Here is an 18220-nt window from a genome sequence, read left to right on the forward strand (position 1 = left end):
AGGGGGCGTTGTGGTGCTAATAACCTTCAACCACTGTCAGATAACTACAAAGATACAGAAGAGAACTACAATTTACAGAGAACTACAAAGATACAGAAGATAACTACAAAGATATAGTAGAGAAATACAAAGATACAGAAGGAAATTACAAAGAAACAGACAAAAACTAAAAGATAAAGAAGAAAACTACAAAATAGAGAATAGAACTATAAAGAATAAATTATGTCTATACAGAAAATAATTACAAATATCTTTGCCACATATTCACTCTCCATTGAAGTTAATATTTTATTTGATGCTGCTGTATGTACCTACCCACAGCTAATGAATAAACAATCAACATAGTGCTTGGGTGAGAAAGTCACACGGCTAGATCCCAGCCATAGTCAGCCTAATAAAGCAGAGCGTACACTCAGATCAGTTTGTGTCACGTACATTCACACACAGCAGAGGGTAATGATGGAGCTCTCACACCCTGACGCTGTGTGGCATCTGCAACAACTGACGACATTTCCAACGACTGACTTCAGTATCGCTGCTCTATAAAGACAGAGAATAGCAGGCATTAGTTTGGAGGCAGACCAGGCTGGCCCCTTGAAAACGAGAACTCTCCTTTCTTGGTTGCGTGGTTCCCGTCCACTGCCCCCTCCCACCTCAGACCTAATACTTCACCCCTCTCCCACCCCCACCCCCTCTGTCAGAACCTGGCAGAGATTGCCTCGTCTGAAAGCAAATACGGCTCCCCAACTGGGCCCATCACCAAATTAGAGCTCATGCACGTCTAAAATCGTCAGCGCTGGTTCTTCTCTCTTTCTCTCTCACGACTGGACAGTGTGCGGACATGGTCAGTACTCATTGTCTTCTTGGTTCTTTTATAAACAATACATCATGGTGCCATTTAATCTAAATTTATCTTGTACATGTCGGGAGAGTTTGTATGATTTATGCGTTTGTTTTGCCATCTGGATTATCAAGGGGAGACGACAGGTGCAGAAAGGCCATCTAATAATGGCTGCTAGTGAGGAGACAACATGAAATCATATTTTTATTCAACATCCTGTGATCTGAGTTTTCTTTATAAATAGAGCTGGGCTGGATCACTGAGTCACTCTTAATGTGACCTTGAAATCAAGTACAAACACAGGTCTTGGAGAGAAAGGCCACAGATCTGAAGACTGTGGAGGTCTATTGCATTATATTGTTTGAATGTCTTGCACGATAACAACCTCTGGGGACCCTGAACGAGTCTGAATATGTGAAAAAATCGAGTAAGTGGGACCAATAGGACGTCACTGAGTATAGAATGAGACACGTGTATTTGCAGTGTAATGGATGGTGAGGGGATGGTCACTCGTCTGGACATTGTGCAAACTGCTCCTGCAGTGTGTTTGTGACAAATGCGTGTTGCCCTCTGGCTTATATTTTTTCTCTAGTCTCATCGCAAATTCCATGCACCACGCCACGGGCACATGGGGTTTCTGCCCCACAAGCGAAGCAAGACACACATAGGGAGGGTGCGTACGTGGCCCAAAGATGAACCCAGCCAACCCGTCCACCTCACAGCCTTCTTGGGATACAAGGCTGGCATGACCCACACCCTCAGGGATATTCACCGCACCGGCCTAAGTATGTAGAGCTGGAATAATTCTTGGTATATGTTTGTGAGATGGTACCTTGCTTAATGGCGTTAAGCTCCTGGAGACCATGGAATGAAAATATTAAAATTTCCATTTTTGCTTTGTGGTGGTGCTTCAAATGTCACCTCCTGTTGTCCTTTCCCTGCTGTATATATTTTGTTCAAACATACGATATCTTGTGTTAAAAATCCAGTGGTGGACTGAGTTTCACTGACGACTGACATGTCCTCCTGTGTTCCACGTTCCTCTCATAGAACAGGCTAAGCGAGAGGAGGTGGAGGCGGTTACCATCATCGAAACTCCTCCTGTCATTGTCGTGGGGATCGTGGGATACATCCAGACCATCCGTGGTTTACGTTCCTTTAAAACCGTCTTTGCCGAGCACCTCAGTGACGAGTGCAAGCGCAGATTCTACAGAAATTGGTGTGTAGCTCTATTCATTGTTCCCCAGCATATTCCATGTTCAGTCAAGCTGCTATGCACGTACAGCTGAACCGACATTATTATTAGTTAAATTATTTCAAAGGCGAGAAAATGTAAAAACCCATTAACAGGGTTAATTAACAAAACTCAAGGTAACAAGTTCAAGTATTAGGTTGAATTAACAGCCAAACAGCCAAATGTGTCAGACTGATTTGTTTCAGTTTGAAGAGTCTCTTCTTCATTTGACACAAAGCACAGCTGTGGTTGTTGCTGCTTTGGCTGATGGGATGTTTCTTCAGAAACGTAATTTGATGAGCTCCCTGGACTCTCCCCTGACAGTTGCTCAACTCATCATTTCAACACATTATGTTTCTTTTAAAAAAAAAAGCTACAAATCATGTTTATTAGTTGGAGAAACATGAATTTTAAGTTGACATCATTTTAAATTAATAAAGTAGATTATTAAGAGGATTTTTATTCAGCTTAAGTATTACCTGGTTTTTAAAAGTGGACTGGTGTTTCCAAATGTCAGTGTTGTTTTGTGCCGTGTTTCAGGTACAAGTGCAAGAAGAAGGCCTTCACCAAGTACAGTAAGAAGTGGCAGGACGAGGCAGGGAAGAAACAGCTGGATAAGGATTTTAACGCGCTGAAGAAATACTGTTCCGTCATCAGGGTTATCATTCACTCCCAGGTGGGCCGGTTGAATACCAATTCCTAGAAAGCAAAATACAGCTTTAAAAAACCAAACCACTGTTTTCTCTTCCCCCACCTGCTCCTCTTGAAATGTTCCCTGCAAAAGGGCAGAGGCGGAGACCCGAGGCCACATGCCACAGAAAGAAAAAGCTGCCACATCCACAACCCCTTGGCTGCCAAGGGGCTCTTGAGGGTGTCGTTTCAAATAGCAGTTTAAAAATACATTTAAGAGCACAACCTGGCTGCTCAGGCAGGGTGTGCCAAGGAGAGACCTTTATGTTGGCAGCAAGGAAAATGGAGGCCGGACAAGATCTTAACTCCAAACAGTGAAACACCAGTCTTTCTCTCTGCAGTGGGGATTAAATCAAATATTCCTATAAATATGACAGCTGTGGTAAATACCTGATGTTATTGAAGTTATTAAAAGTTTTTTTCATGCTGAAGAATACATCTAATTGAAAATACAAGACTTATAAACACAATAAGTCCAATACAAGATATTCTCTGTCTTTTGAATCTCATAGAAAAGTATATATTTTCCAGGCTTTTTTCAGCCCTCACAGGTATTACTTGTTCATTTCCAGATGCGACTGCTGCCCCTAAAGCAGAAAAAAGCCCACGTCATTGAGGTGCAGCTAAATGGGGGTAGCATCTCAGACAAGGTGGACTGGGCGAAGGAGCATCTGGAGCAGGCTGTGCCCATCTCGGCTGTCTTCGTCCAGAATGAGATGATTGACATCATCGGCGTCACCAAGGGTCACGGCTTCAAAGGTACGAAACGTGCTCCTGGTCCCGCTTGTCCAAGAGCTCGGTAAACCAAATGTACTCCGATTGAATTCAATAGTCATATTGCTGTTTGGGTTGACAGGTGTGACGAGCCGCTGGCACGTAAAGAAGCTCCCGAGGAAGACTCACAAGGGCCTGAGGAAGGTGGCTTGCATTGGAGCCTGGCATCCCGCCCGCGTGGCCTACACTATTGCCCGTGCCGGTCAGAAGGGATATAACCACCGCACTGAGGTCAACAAGAAGGTTAGCTGCCGGTTAAGAGCTCAGTTTCACCCACGGAAAATAAGCTTTTACTAGTGAATTATCATAAGCATTTATATGAGTATGTATAGGTATGTGTCCATGCTTGAGGCCTTGTCCTCACTTGTGTTCTCAGATCTACCGTATGGGTCAGGGTGTCCATGTTCAGGACGGAAAGGTGATCCGGAATAGTGCCTCCACCAACTATGACGCCAGCCAGAAGAGCATAAACCCAATGGTAATCCTTCTGTGGCAAAATTATTATGAAATTAATGGATTGTCAAAGCATGTTGGATTTAAAGTAAAGCTTTCTATGAAGCCCAATATTTGTAATGGAGCAATTCAAACCATATTGCAATTATTTGCATGTTAGAGGAGTTGTTTTTAGTCTATATAACATATCAGGAAGTATTACTGTATATCCCTCAAAAAGACTTGTAGTTGCTTTATCAATTTAGAAGGTTGTGAGGAACATTTCTCCCTGAATAGTCTTCATCTACCCTTCGTTCTCTCTTTTCTCTTCTCTGTCTTCGTTTTTTTGTCCCTGTAGGGAGGTTTCGTCCACTATGGTGAAGTTAATAATGACTTCATCATGTTGAAAGGCTGCGTTGTCGGGACAAAGAAACGTGTGCTCACCCTCAGAAAGGTACATTGTAAATTTTGCAAGTAAAATTCTAGACATCAGTGCATTTCTCACCCTGTTAGTTGGTTTCCTCTCGGAGAAAACAAGCACAGCTCTTTGGACAGTGTTGGAGAACATCACAGATATGTTTATAACATATGAACGTTTCGGTGTGTTCCTCCTTTTCCAAAGTCTTTACTCGTGCACACGTCTCGCAAGTCCCATGAGACCATTGAGCTTAAGTTCATCGACACTGCTTCCAAATTCGGTCATGGCCGTTTCCAGACTGCCCAGGAGAAGAGGGCATTCATGGTGAGTGTGAAAAATTTGGTGCATACACTCGAATGTGAATACCAGGAAGTCTGGACTTGCATGACTAGAGCCTCTATTTGCACAAATGCATTGACACAATCCCTGTTGAGTCAAACAGGCACTATTTTGACCTCTGCACTCTGGTTTACCTGCAGGGGCCGATGAAGAAAGACGCGCTCAAGACACTGCAGGAGCCTCTGTCTGAGGATGTTTGAGGGAAAAACCACCGTAATATTGTCAAACAATAATAAAACTGTGTCCATTTAAAGTAGTTCAATGCAGCAGTTGTGTCTTGTAAGTGCATCATACATATTCAATGACCATAAATTTAAAGTTTTGGACAAGTTTATTGTTCACTGATAAACCAATGAGCATATGACATGCACCATAGCAGCTTGGTTGACCAACCATCAAACCATTTTTGAACACGTTAATGTTAAAGTTGGTTTAGTCTCAGAAAAAATTAACCGGATCAGTAGATCATAAAATTGATGGATGGATAGCTCAACATATATTATTTTTAAACAGTAGCCACCAACAAGACTTCCTGTTTGTGCATCAGATTGTTCAGTCTTACATTAGAAGAAATTCCCTTTTGGAAATCCAGCAGACGCTGTGCTCTCCCTGGTGAAGAGGGTGTCTGGTTCAGTTCCATAGTCTTCACAGTGGGGGGCAGTGTAGCACCATTGTCACAGTCATGAGGTCAAAACCTGTACCATGTACCTTGTGCTCTCAAGAGGGATCTGTCTACACACATGCTCAGGATAAAGGGTAAGCCGTAACCCAGCTGCAGCCTCAGCGTCCATTAGACAGTCATGACAGTAGCTGCACAGTAGTTCCTTTGCATTATGAATGCATCTGCAGACTCAGGGCGGGGGGGCACTACTCGGACATGTACTCCTGGGACTCCATGGAGGACTGTTGGGATGTGGATTGGACTGAAGAGTGGTGGGATGCAGGGGAGCTTTCTAGGCCGGATGTCATCAGGGGCAGATACAGATCGTCCATGTTGGGCATGACAAACACTTTCTGTTGAGCAGCAATGATTAGATGTCAGGAAATTGTCATACATGCTCATTTTATACTGTCACAAAGAGCATGTACAGTAAGATTTGGATTAAAAGGGTTATATGATCAGAACTCTCTGTGCACAGACAAACAGATTCATGGACGGACTCACCTGGAACTCACACTGCAGTTTTTTCTCGATCCACTCTGTGACATGGGTCAAGGTGACCTCCCTCTCCCCGAGCATGGGACGCACATGCAGGTCTAACCTGGGAGGCCCCTGGAAACTGTACCTGAGATGGAACATTTGTGACGAAACATTTGAATAAATGCATTAAAGGATAGTGCAGTGTGTACTCAATGTGTGTGAAGTGGCAGTACCATATCCTGTCAGTAGGAGGAGGCGGGATGTTGATGGCCAGAGTGCCAGAGAGCTCCAGGACCTCGACACTGAGCAGCAGAGGCATGTTGGACATCTCAGCTATCTTCTTTCTGATGAACTCGTTCTCTGTGGCCTTCTGGAAGTATTTGGACTTTGCAATCTTGTCCACAAATCTGAGGAATTTCCTGCCTGTGCTGCCACCAGTGTGCCTGATAAAATAATGAATGTATTAGTATCCTGCAAATCCAAAAGTAAATGCAAGTTTCTTTTCACGCATTTCTCGATCTTTGTGAATATCACAAATGGCTGTTAAACTTGATCCAAACACAGAAAACACAAAGTTCTCCGACAGTGAGAGCAACTTGATATTTTGGATTTGACAAACATTTATAAATTAAAGCAGCTGGACATTTCATTCCTGTCTAAAATCTATACATCGTGTACTTTTTTTTTTGTGAATAAATTGTGCTTATCCTCTTGTCTGATTCACAGTTTTGTGACCTATCTGATATCTGTGGAAGAAAACACTGATGAACTTTTCAATTTACCCATCGGCTGCAACAATTGTGTTCTTTTCTCCCACAGTCCCCTGGGGCTCAAATTGAGGGACTTCCTCTTCATCAGACGAGCCTGCGCTGGATGACTCTTCATCGCTATCAGCCAGAACGCACATCCTGGGCTTGGAGCTGTAACACACACCAGTGGTATCTCTTAATGCAAACAAAGCTTGTTCATGTTGGTCTTTGCCTACACACACTCTCTTTCTCAGTTGAGGAACATGGACGCAAGACGGGCCTCACCCCACTGGATGCATCTGTGGAACGGCATGAGCCTCATCCTCTCCCTCTCTACCCAGCTTACACAGGTTCATCTTCGTCACCAGGGTCATCTGAAGGCAGCCGGTGTACATCAACTCCATTTCCAGCCACAGGCCTGGGAGATACAGGGAGGGAGTTCATCACAGAGCAGGGAACATGTAACAGGTAGCAGGTAATGCTTTGGATTGCTTAAGGAGCTTTGTTCTAACCCTCAGAGTTTGGTTCCGAGACAACATGTTTATCTGCGTTGTTGCAAAGTGAACATTGGAGAAACAGAGTATAGCCCTGGCCTGTTATTATTGTTGGTTGAGCTTAGTCATGGGCTAAGAGGATTTCTAATCGCTTCAGCAGCAGACAATAGAAAGCTTTAAAGGCAGGGACCACAAACTCTGTAATTAAATAAACGAGATCAAGGCCTGAGCTGACGTCAGGGATGTGACTGACAAAAAGATCCCGAGAGAGACTGTCAGGTAAACTTCTATAAGTAACCAGAATTACTGCAGTTTCAGTCTACACAAATCTGACCTTTGACCACTGACATATAACCAATAGATGTTTGAGTCCAAGTGACAACTGGTCCCAATTTGAAGAAATTCCCCAAAAACTGATTTTAGATTTAAAACAAAATGACTCTGGCCACTCGCTGTCGCCACCACAAAGGCATAAGAAGAAAGAAAATCAGCAAATCAGCAAAGGTGAGTCAGGTAAATATACACAAAATCCTAAGACACATACACACAGTGTACCTCTGTGGTCCAGTTTAGGTTTGGAGGTGCTGAGGACTTGAGGCAAGCAGGTGCCCATGTCCAGATCTGCCAGAGTCAGCTCATTCATGAAGTACGGCAACTATAACGAGACAAATGGTCTATTTTACTGTCATTTATTTATTTATAAGGACAACACAGAGAGAGAGGGAGAAGAAAGGATGATGTATGTCTGAGAGGAGAGCAGGAAGTGAGTAATGGGATGCTCCGGTGCCATCAGTGCTCCTCCATTCCGGAGGGAGTGCATTATCAGCAGACTCTCAAATACACTCACACACACGCAGACACACACACACACACACACACCACACACACAGACACACACAGAACCGATTCAGCTAATGACATGTGTATTGACCTTGAGTACAATCCAGCACTGATGTTGGAGCAATACAGTTTGCCGAGCTCTGGCCGCCAGTCGACTCACTGTTGCCACGTCAGTATTCATCATGACACTGATGATGGTTTTGTGAATATGGACATGAATCAAGGATTTGGCGACCAACCTTGAAACAAAAGATTGAACTCATCCCCCCTCACCTTGATCTTGCTGAGTTTCTTCTGGATCTTGTGCACCACCTGATCGGTCCAGTACTTCTCGTGGAGAAAGTCCCAGAAAATCCTTCCCACTATGGAATTCACCCAGGTGGGCTGGCTCTCTGCGGAGCATCCTCCTCCCCCTGCACCTGCACTGCACTCAGCTCCAGCTTGACCTTCAGAGTCCTGCTCTTCATTGTGATTCTGCAGAGAAATTAGACATTGGGAAATTAATACATTTGCAGAGGCATTCTTACAGCTTGTATGACCTGATAAAACCAAAAGGCAAGAAGTATCTTTTCAATTTCTATGATCCATCTACAGCTAAATCTAATATTCGAAGCTTATTCTGCATCTATCTCCTCTAAACATCAAGATGGAGCGATTCTACAAAGGGTGCTAATCCAAAACATCCAGTGCAGGATTTGCAGGTATGCTGCAGATGCACCTCACTAAATTTCAATAAGCACCTTCCAGCCAGGTGATGGCTATTACTGCACATTGATATTTAGCTGAGCCAGCATTCAGGAAAAGGCTGATACAAAGCGCAGAGCCGCAGGACAATAGCTGACAGCCACCTTTTTTTTTTTATCAGAGGGAGTCATGTGGAGTATTAACGCCACATCCAGGGGATGAATAGAGCAGAAGAAAGGACATCTGCTCATAATTGATTCTCGAACTGGAATCTGATAAAGCGAGGAGGAGAGCTAAAAGTTCCCATCACTTTACAAATGCCACGGCTATGACCCTATAGACACTGAAAGTGAAATAAAGGTGTTGTCCATTGACCTTCTTGAGGGTTGTGGGGCTTCCCGTCTCACTGCGGCAGGGGCTCGGGGTGGGATTGCAACTCTCTGAGCCAATCAGCTGTGTCATGAAGGTGCCGTAGTCCAACAGCGTTCTCGGTTTCATGGCTCCTGGCAAATCCTGCAGCTCCTCAGCGTTGTCTTTAGCTGCATCTCCACCGGATGGTGTCTCTAGGGGACGAGTTGAATATGGATATGAAGTGAGTGGAGGAGCCGAAGGAGCTGATCTCTATAATATCACCATACAACTGTTTTACCTGCGTTCTCCTCACCGCCCGCACTGTTCTTGGCCGCGGCCCTGGAGGCAGACGAGAAATGCTGGAACCACTCCTCCTTCTCTCTTCCAGTGCGGCCAAACAGGTAGAGGGTGACAGGAAGCTGGGGGTCCAGTGTGGTGGGTCTCTCTGCCCTCTCCTCCTCCTCCTGCCCTTCAACCACACTCTCCTCCCCCACCTCCCCCTCAGCCAGGGTGATGCAGATGGGATACTTTTTGTTCCACACCCTCTTGCGAGCCAGGCCAGCAGGCAACAAAGACACCTGGGATAAAAAATGAACAGAAATCTATACTTTAAGAAATGCTCGCAGGCAGAACTTGTGTTGTAAGTTCACTCCTCCCCGACTAATTAGATTGTGTGTCGGATTTATTCTGTTACCCCACCGGATGCTACTGTGGCCTGCCTCAATATGTGACCTGCAGGGTGACGGGGTTAAGTTCCTTCAGAGCATCATCACTTCAGTTGTAATCACTCTGGTCTTTCACCTCCGTGTTGGATGACAAGTTGGGTGAGGAGAGATGAGAGTGAAGAGGTCCCCAATCACCATGCCTCTCTCTCTCTCTCTCTCTCTCTCTCTCTCTCTCGCTCTCTCTCTCTCTCTCTCTCTCTCTCTCTCTCTCTCTCTCTCTCTCTCTCTCTCACTGCTCTGTTGGGAACACAAACTTCTTGCACATGCACTGACCTTACTGTTAGCCAGCTGATATGTTCGCCAACGCACAAACGCAGCCTCGCACGGCGTCTCCTTGAACGTCGCCCAGCGAGGTATGTTGGCACGCGGGTGCCTCAGCTGCAGCCGGCTGCCCTCCAGTGTGACGTGGACAGAGTGTGTGATGGAGGGGTGGAAGGTCTCTGGGTCATAGCTGTAGGTCTCATTCATCCAGCCCTGGGAGGAAATGATGAAAGCGTCAGCACAGTGAGTAACAAATCAGTTCACATGATCCTTTCAGAATACGAACAATCTCGACTGCGAACTTAATATCACCCAGAAAAATATGTCAACTTGACAAAGACTCCACTCTGGCAGGTGAACCTCACTGTGAGAGATGCAAACTGTGACAAAACGGCTCAGCAGGAGAGAAACATGAGCCACGGGAGAATACATCCGGCTCATTTGACACTGTGGACTTGTTTTTGAAAGGGCCGACCTCAGCCTCATGGTAGTAACTCCTCTGTTCTCACAAACTTCACCTCGATTGAACCTGCTCTCTGAATTTATTGCAGCAGATAGCAGCACTGTCAGGAAGCGCTCTGTGTCAAAGCTCTCCTTAAATGCTGAGCACCAGCTTTCTCTTTAGTACCATCCAGTGCTTCACATGGCGGCTGTTATTTGCTGTTTAGATTTTTCACCCTGCGAAACAAACACTGGGATTTGAAGTTAATTTCCCTAAAACCAAATCAGTCACATGCAAAAATCAGGTTCCTTCTGTGGGAGCAGCTGCAGAGGTTTCTAAAGACAAAGACTCTTCAGCCATGTTGTTGGATCTGTCAGGTTGTGGTGCTTTGAAGTAAATGCTAACCTGCTCATTATGACAACACTAACAAGCTTATTTTTATATAGACAGTGAAAGTAGTATAGTTGAATAATATAATAATACAAATATAATTTTCATACCGCACAAAGACATAAAATAAGATGCTCAATAAGAACACACCGGCAATAAATCTAAGACTTAGGATAAAACATAAAAAAATAAACATATTGCAGATTGAAATATTTCAAATAAACTGTTGTATTTAAGCAAATGAACAAGAAGTGAAACCCATCAAAGTTGATAGCTCTAACCATCACTGGGTTGAAAAGCTTTTGTTTAAATCATGTTTGTTTAGATGTTACTATATTTGACAAATGTAGTACCTCAAGGCTTTCCGTATCTGTGAGCTTCCCATCCAGTGGATCCATGTTGGGGTTGAACCGAGGGCTCTTTCTATCTCTAGCGCTTGAGCGTCGCGGGGCAAAAATGAACACTACCACCAGGCCCAGCATAAAGCCACATGCGACCCCCACCGACAGGCCGGTCAGATAGGAGGGGAGGGGCAGCACAAAGAACCCATAAGCTAGAAGACCCACGGGAAGGAGCCAGTGAATAGGCAGCGATGGGCCTTGAGTCTTGATGTACGCTTTGCGATGTGTCCCTCTGGATTCCCTCTGGAGCTCCACCACTTGAATCATATCTCCGTAAGTTTGAATTTCTAAACGGCTGTCTCTGCTGTGGCTGTGCTGTTCTTGGGATACCGAGGGTTTTGTTAATGAACCCTTATGGAGACTTCTCAGAGGAGTGTCACACAAGCCTTTATGCTCATCAGTCCTCCTACGGCACTTAAAGTCTGTGTCATCACCAATCCCCTCTCTCCCACAGCTTCCTTGGGAAGCTGGTGAGTCTCCAGCAGTGGAAGCCCTCCCCTGCTTGGGGCTGCCAGAGCTCTCATCCCCCATCATCTTACTCAGCATGTTCAGAGGATCCTGCATGGCCTCCGAGAACTTCCTCCGCGTGTCCTCAAACTCAGCGATCAGCGAGCTGCCCCGGGGCTCGCTGGGCGACATGCTGCCCATGGAGGGAGGGGACGCCCAGTCGTCATACTGATTCAGCACTCGTGCATCCGGCCTTACCCCGGGGATCTTTGGCTGGTTAGGCTGCTTCCAGGGATGCAAATGCAGCTTGGAGTCAGACTTGGAGAGGTTGACCTCAGGCTCGACCCGACGCGAGATCTCTGTGCTCAGGGACTTGACCAGGCTGAGGAGAGGTTTACCTCTTACTGAGCTGCTCTCCCTCGGTTCCAGGTCCGTGGAGGAGGATTTCACCAAGTTGCTAGTGAGGACCATGCCCGCTGATGATGCAAATAAGTCAGCTAAAGAGCCTGGGGAGGAAGGAGAGTGAGTAAGGAAGGAGGCCTGGGAGCGATGGCCATGGCTCAGGTCCAGACCTAGACTGTGGTCAGACCGGCTCTCTCCGGGTGAGGGTTTGTCTTTGGAGAAGGCCACAGTAGGACCATCATTGTGGAGGTCCAGGCTGAAGATGAGCTTGCTCTCCTCCATGCTGGCCATCAATTACAAACTATGGTGAGAATCTGGTGAACCAAAAGATTGCCAAAACATGGGGCACGGTGCTATCACTGGATGTCTGTGAATGCATGTGGATTTGTAAGATCCTCCTCGAGTAGCCGATCACGTTGGATGCTGGGAACACGAGAAACAGGAACAAATTATCAGAATGTGTATATCAAACTTCTTCAATAACATTTATTTTAATGGCAGCAAAACATTAAAACTCTCTGCCACTTCTTCACCTGCTGTTCGGACCCTTTTCCTATTTCCATCTAATCGGTCCCTTCTCTAAGTTTCTGTCTCCTCTCACCTTGAGTGAGTATGAATCCAAAACATTCCCTTCATAAGATTCACTGTTTGACATGTATCATTGCAGACATGCTGCAAAGCCGGATTCTCTAATCAACAGCTAAACAGTACAAACAGACTGAGAGTAGATTAACTCCAATCCTAAACATTAAAGAGGATTTTCTGGCAGCACATTAAAACACCAGACAGGAAGTAAATCTTAGGAATGGACAATCGACATTTCGTCAAATTCCACATACGTCTTTGGTTTCATGTGTGTTAACTGTCACACACACATTGAATGCAGTGACACATGCAGTCACATGCTGCAGACTCCCACTGACTCCCTCTGCCCTGCACACAGTTCATAAGTACACATGTGAATTTTTAGCACCAACCTGCTGCACTGTTTGTCAAATGTTATGAACCAAAAAAGCCCCGGCAGTGCTTAACCAGCTCCGAACGGTCCTGCATTATTCTAATCAATTCATACTACAGAGTCATTTTGGATCAGTTGGTGCTGACAGGGAGGAGACAACTTTTGCTGCCCAGGGAAAAGGTCGGCAGGGATTTGGAAGCTCTCCAATCAGGCCTGTGTGTGGATTTCTCCAGAAATAATGAAAGAAAGACAAGTCAGCACTAGAGGACTGACACAGGGATTGATGGCGTCTGGAGTCCTTTAGGTCGATTTGTTTGAGCCATGGAAAGTGGAGCAAATGTCGTAGAGCTGCCATCTAGTCCAATAGAAATGTATTTAATACTTATCTTTTCCACAAACAATTGGATTTATTAAATCCAAGAAAAGGACACATCAGGACCGTAAACGAAGACTATTTCCTTTATTGATTAGTTTGCATATTTCTCTCTCAATTTATAACTGATTATGTGTAAATACTAAAAGAAAGCCCTTCACAATTTCTCTGCGCTACAAGGTAATCTTGCAAGGCTTCAATTTGTTTCAAACCAATCAATTGATCAACTGATTGTTTGAGCTGTAAGTCATGTTTTTGTAGATATAACTACAGTATAGTTTTGGCCCAGATTCGGCCCACATCTCACTTCTGGCCCATTTACTGCATGGAAAGATGGCACTTGGGCGGTTCGCTCCTGTTTGCCAGATCTGCTATTTGAGCCATATTCACTATTTACCACATGGACCAATTTAGGCTCACATCTATTTGGTTTTGGCCACATAAAGGCCAGAAGCCACTGAGGTGGCTCAGGTCCGTAGATTACACAGTATGTGCTGATGCAATCAGAGGGAAAAGGTTGAGGACAAATTGAGAAATCTTTGATGATTGAATATGTTTGAGATTTGTTTGTGATGTAACAGGTATATTTAAGAGTCTCTCTGTGAGTAGTATGACTTAAAATAGGTTAAAATGGAGGGGGGGGGGGGAGATGATGTGACCTGACCATGAGATCAAATCCTGGCAGAATACCACCACGTCTGTCCCGCTCCATCCTCCTCTATCCTGGATTAAATAAATACAACAAACGAGAGGGGATACATTTTTATCCGAGATCATGTCAAGACCGTCCAAGCCATGTCTTAGCGTGACAAGGTTCTTATTTAGCTTTTCTTTTGCTGTTCCAAAACTACCGTCTGACCCTGGCTGACACGTTTGGCAATGGGCCCTGGCTCTGTCTGGGTATCAATCACATGACCAACGTTAATGAAGCTCTACTTTATCCCATCAGGCGAATCACCACCAACTTTCCTGGGAGGTTCCAGAGATGCAGAAATGCACCACTTCTCTTTCTTTCTTTCCCAACCTGCACAGCCCACAGCTAGTGTTACAGCCTATTTGAAAATGAAGGCAGATTTTCTTCTGCTGCACGGATCAAGGCACTTTAAAGACGAGTAAGTGAAAGAAAAGCACTCACGTGAATCTGCCATGTTTCACCGGCTGCTGCTGGGAGATCACCGGCAGAGAGGCTGCGGGCGCTCCGGAGGAAACAAGGCATCGGGTTGTGCAGGGATCTGCTCCAGGACTCGGCTGCAGTGGTCGGTGTGGATGCTGCAGTGCACACGGAGGAGATGCGCACCACGCGACGACGGTTTACAGGCAACAAAAAAATAACAGCAAAGCAGCCAACTTCTGTCAGATCTTCCTGAAACGAGCCAACTCTTGAAAAAGATCTGCGACCAAACGAACCGTGTGTCCGTGAGCTGAACGCGTCTGAGGCATTTGGCACCGTTTGACGTCGCTCCTCCTTCCTTCCGCTTCGGGACGCGTCAGTACCACCGCAGAATAATGTGATTATTGGAGTCCTGGCTGCAGCACGGACCAAACTCTAATCCAGATTAGTGCCGAGGGGCCGGGAGTTGACGGCTCAGCGTCAAAACACAAACTGAGCCGCTGACTCCGCAGTCCTGTGCGCACACTTATGTAATTACCTGACCCGCTGGAACTGTACTGCTCCAGAACATCCCAGTGTGCATCCTTAGTAATAACAACAATTAAAGTTATTTATTTGTCATTATTTACCCGGACTGAGTACAATATAATTTATTAACAATAGTTATTATTACCGTTGCTGTTATTCGATAATATAATACAAAGTAAAGTCCAGATGCCTACGTACTTGTACAACTGTTGAAGATACCACAGACAAATACCACTACTGCTTATAATAATTATTCATATGTAATAGCTATTCCTATTGTATTTGCCTGTCATCATTGGTAAAATTACTGGTAGATACCAATTTCTTAAAAAAATAAATCATTATCAGTCTAATAACATTGTCGAGAATTGTATCATGTTTATTTATTCTTTTGTCAATTTCACAGTGTCTGTTTACATTAAAAAATATATTTAAAAAAACGTTCGGGATTCTTACCACTTCTACTAATCTGATTTACACATTCAATTCATAACTTATAATGGATTTATTAATAAATTCTGAGTAAAACAAAACTAAAAGAACTTTAAAGATCCAACCTTTTATTTCAGACCCAAATATTGATAATTATCAGCAGGTGTGTGTATATATTGTATATAAACCATTAACAGCTCCTGGTATGCTTTCAGAAATGAATGACCGTAAAGTAAGAACATATGATGTATATATAAATGGGTGAATCATGTAACACATGTAAACCTTTCTTCCACAACTCACACAGCATCTATGACATATATTTACAGTACAAAAACTTTATTTACATAGCACATCTTTTAACAATGTCACAAAGTGAGAAGTTCAGGTGAATTCAACTGTCTTCACTCAGCATCTGACATTTCATGAGATCTCAGATGCACCTTAACAGTCTTTGTAGACTTGTATTGCTTGCCAGACTTGACAGGCAAACCTCCTCTTGTGCGTGGTCCTGTGGCTCTTCAACATTCCAGGTTGGGAAAAACGTTTAACGCAAATATCACACGGGTACGAGTTTCCCCCTGAATGGCATCTCATGTCTGATTTGTGAATGGTTTTCTTATTAAAACGCTGGCCACACAGGCTGCAACTATGCGGCATTTTGTCAGAATGGCTTTTTTTATGGACTGTGAGATCCTGGCTCTGACTGAATGCCTCTCCACAGATATCTCACTGATACGGGTTTCCCCAAGTATGGGTGCGCACGTGGTCAACGAGATGATCGCTACTGTTAAATGTTTTGCCACACTCTTGACAAGGAAACTCTCTCATGTCTTTATGCATTCTCTCATGATGAATCTCCAAAAAACGGCTATTGCTAAACATGTTGCCACAAACTTCACAAAACATGTATTTTTGTGAAGATGCTTCAAATGATGTAGCAACAGTTTCGTGAATTTGAATTCTATCCCACAAACGTTACAAGATGTTAATGCTTTGTGTCTTTTTATGTGTTTCGTCAAGTTATATGTATGCTTAAATTACTGGCCACACCAATGGCAAACCTCGTGGCCTTTCAGATTTTTGGTGGAAAGTTTCTCATTAGGCAATACAGCCCGGCTGTCGAGCAGCTCCTCATCACGGTCATTGTTCTCAGTCTTCACTGCAGAGCAGTTCCATGGACCTGGCTGCATTTCATGCGATGCCTGTATCGCTGGCTGATCTTGCTAACTTTTCATGATTTCAGGAGAAGGAAAAACAATCTCCTGTGTTTGACTCTCTTCCACAAGTTCCTCTTTTATCTGACAAATCTTCAGGTCTGCGTCTTCCGGGCTGATGTTCCAGTCTTTACAGTCCAGGCCCGCGCTGGTTTGTGAAGGTCCTGGGTTCTGCTGCATCAGTGGGGGGTCACATTGGTCTCCTGGCTCTGTGGTGCTGCTGGTTAGTGGACACGCTGTAGCCATTACAGAGACAGAAACAAAAAGTTACACAAAGCCTGCGCATAAAGACAAGAGCAACCAGATTCCAGTATAGTATTTATCCCAAAGCTGTCTCCTGAACACGCTACACCACCTAACACTGCAGGTCGCTCAGTGATTTTTTTTATAAGGGCAATAAAACACAAGTAGTCTTTATTATGCACGTATGCTGTTGTGAATTGCTGCTGAATATCACCGTACAGGTGTGAGAATGATATCTGTACATTTGAAACGGTTTTATTGATATGAACCCTGGTTTTAACTATTTGTGTTTATTTTAATCTCTGGCCTTCATATTTCTGACTCTCTGCTGCCATAATAAGGGAATTTCCCACCGTGCGATCAATACAGACTCATCTCGTCTTTCTTTGATCTACCTTTAGTTTCTGATGCTGCAGCTGCAGAGTCAATATGAGAGTGGGGTGAAGTGCGCATGCGCAAAGGAAGTGCTCCCTGCCAACTTGCTAGGCTAAGCTAGGCTACTTCTGCAGCGACATCAACAACAACATCCCCCTGCATCAAACATCTACTAACCTGCCGCCATTCGCCGGTGTCCCAAACCTTCCAACCCCCAAGTGGATACACTCACTCCGGCTACGGGTCGCGCTGCCGTGATGGTACTCTCCATCTCTCCGACGATCTCCTCCCCCGCCAGGAACAGCCGCTGGTGGAGGAAGGACTTCAGGTTAAACCTGGAGGGGTTCATGGCTCAAATAGTAAAGAGAAAATATTAAATATTCAAGATCCACTGGTTCATCCTCTTCTCAACAGCCGAGCTCCAACAAGATCACACAGGCTGTGTTCTGTTCAGAAAGCGACATCAGGTTTCCATCCTTCACAATAAGAGTGTCATATCAAAACGGATGGTTGCCCTCACTGTGACTGCAACACTCTGTGTAAATGCTATACCATATGCACTGCAGTACTCTTGCAGCTGTAGTACTATGTGTACCTTTAATACTCTGTGTACTGAAGTACTCTGTGTAACTGATCTCCTTTTTGTACTGCAGTCCTATGTGTCCTGTAAGACTCTAATATGTTCTGCCGTTCTCTGTGTTATGTAATACTCATAGTACTGTAGTGATCTATGTACTGCCTTATTCTGTGTAGCTGTAATACTGTGAGTGCTGCTGTACTAAATGCACTGTAGTACTATGTGTAGGGTAGTACTCTGTGTACTGTAATTATTTGTATTCTATAGTACGACGTGTACCGCACGTGCATAAGCCCTTTGTACTGCAGTACTCTGTTTACTGTTGTATTATGTGTAACCTTGTGAATATCG

General features: G+C 44.5%; 2 protein-coding genes across 2 annotated transcripts; one reads left to right on the plus strand and one right to left on the minus strand.

Moving 5' to 3' along the window:
• The first annotated feature begins 704 nt into the window (after positions 1-704).
• Positions 705-4984, plus strand: LOC133971279 (large ribosomal subunit protein uL3-like). The gene is made up of 10 exons (XM_062408569.1): positions 705-844; positions 1434-1626; positions 1892-2060; positions 2616-2751; positions 3338-3524; positions 3622-3782; positions 3916-4017; positions 4330-4425; positions 4594-4713; positions 4869-4984. The coding sequence occupies exons 1-10, from the start codon at positions 842-844 to the stop codon at positions 4926-4928; spliced, it is 1227 nt and encodes a 408-aa protein (XP_062264553.1). The 5' UTR covers positions 705-841; the 3' UTR covers positions 4929-4984.
• Positions 4985-5595: 611 nt separating this feature from the next.
• Positions 5596-18218, minus strand: LOC133971278 (testis-expressed protein 2-like). Its single transcript, XM_062408568.1, has 13 exons — positions 17470-18218; positions 14522-16910; positions 11159-12478; positions 9986-10186; positions 9286-9565; positions 9012-9199; positions 8226-8426; positions 7668-7767; positions 6904-7036; positions 6652-6789; positions 6103-6312; positions 5894-6014; positions 5596-5742 (listed from the first exon to the last, which is right to left on the minus strand). Exons 3-13 carry the CDS (start codon positions 12344-12346, stop codon positions 5596-5598), a joined length of 2907 nt encoding a protein of 968 aa, XP_062264552.1. The 5' UTR covers positions 12347-12478; positions 14522-16910; positions 17470-18218.
• Positions 18219-18220: the final 2 nt, after the last annotated feature.

Source organism: Platichthys flesus, chromosome 16 (genome assembly GCF_949316205.1).
Source record: "Platichthys flesus chromosome 16, fPlaFle2.1, whole genome shotgun sequence".
Classification (NCBI taxonomy): domain Eukaryota; kingdom Metazoa; phylum Chordata; class Actinopteri; order Pleuronectiformes; family Pleuronectidae; genus Platichthys; species Platichthys flesus.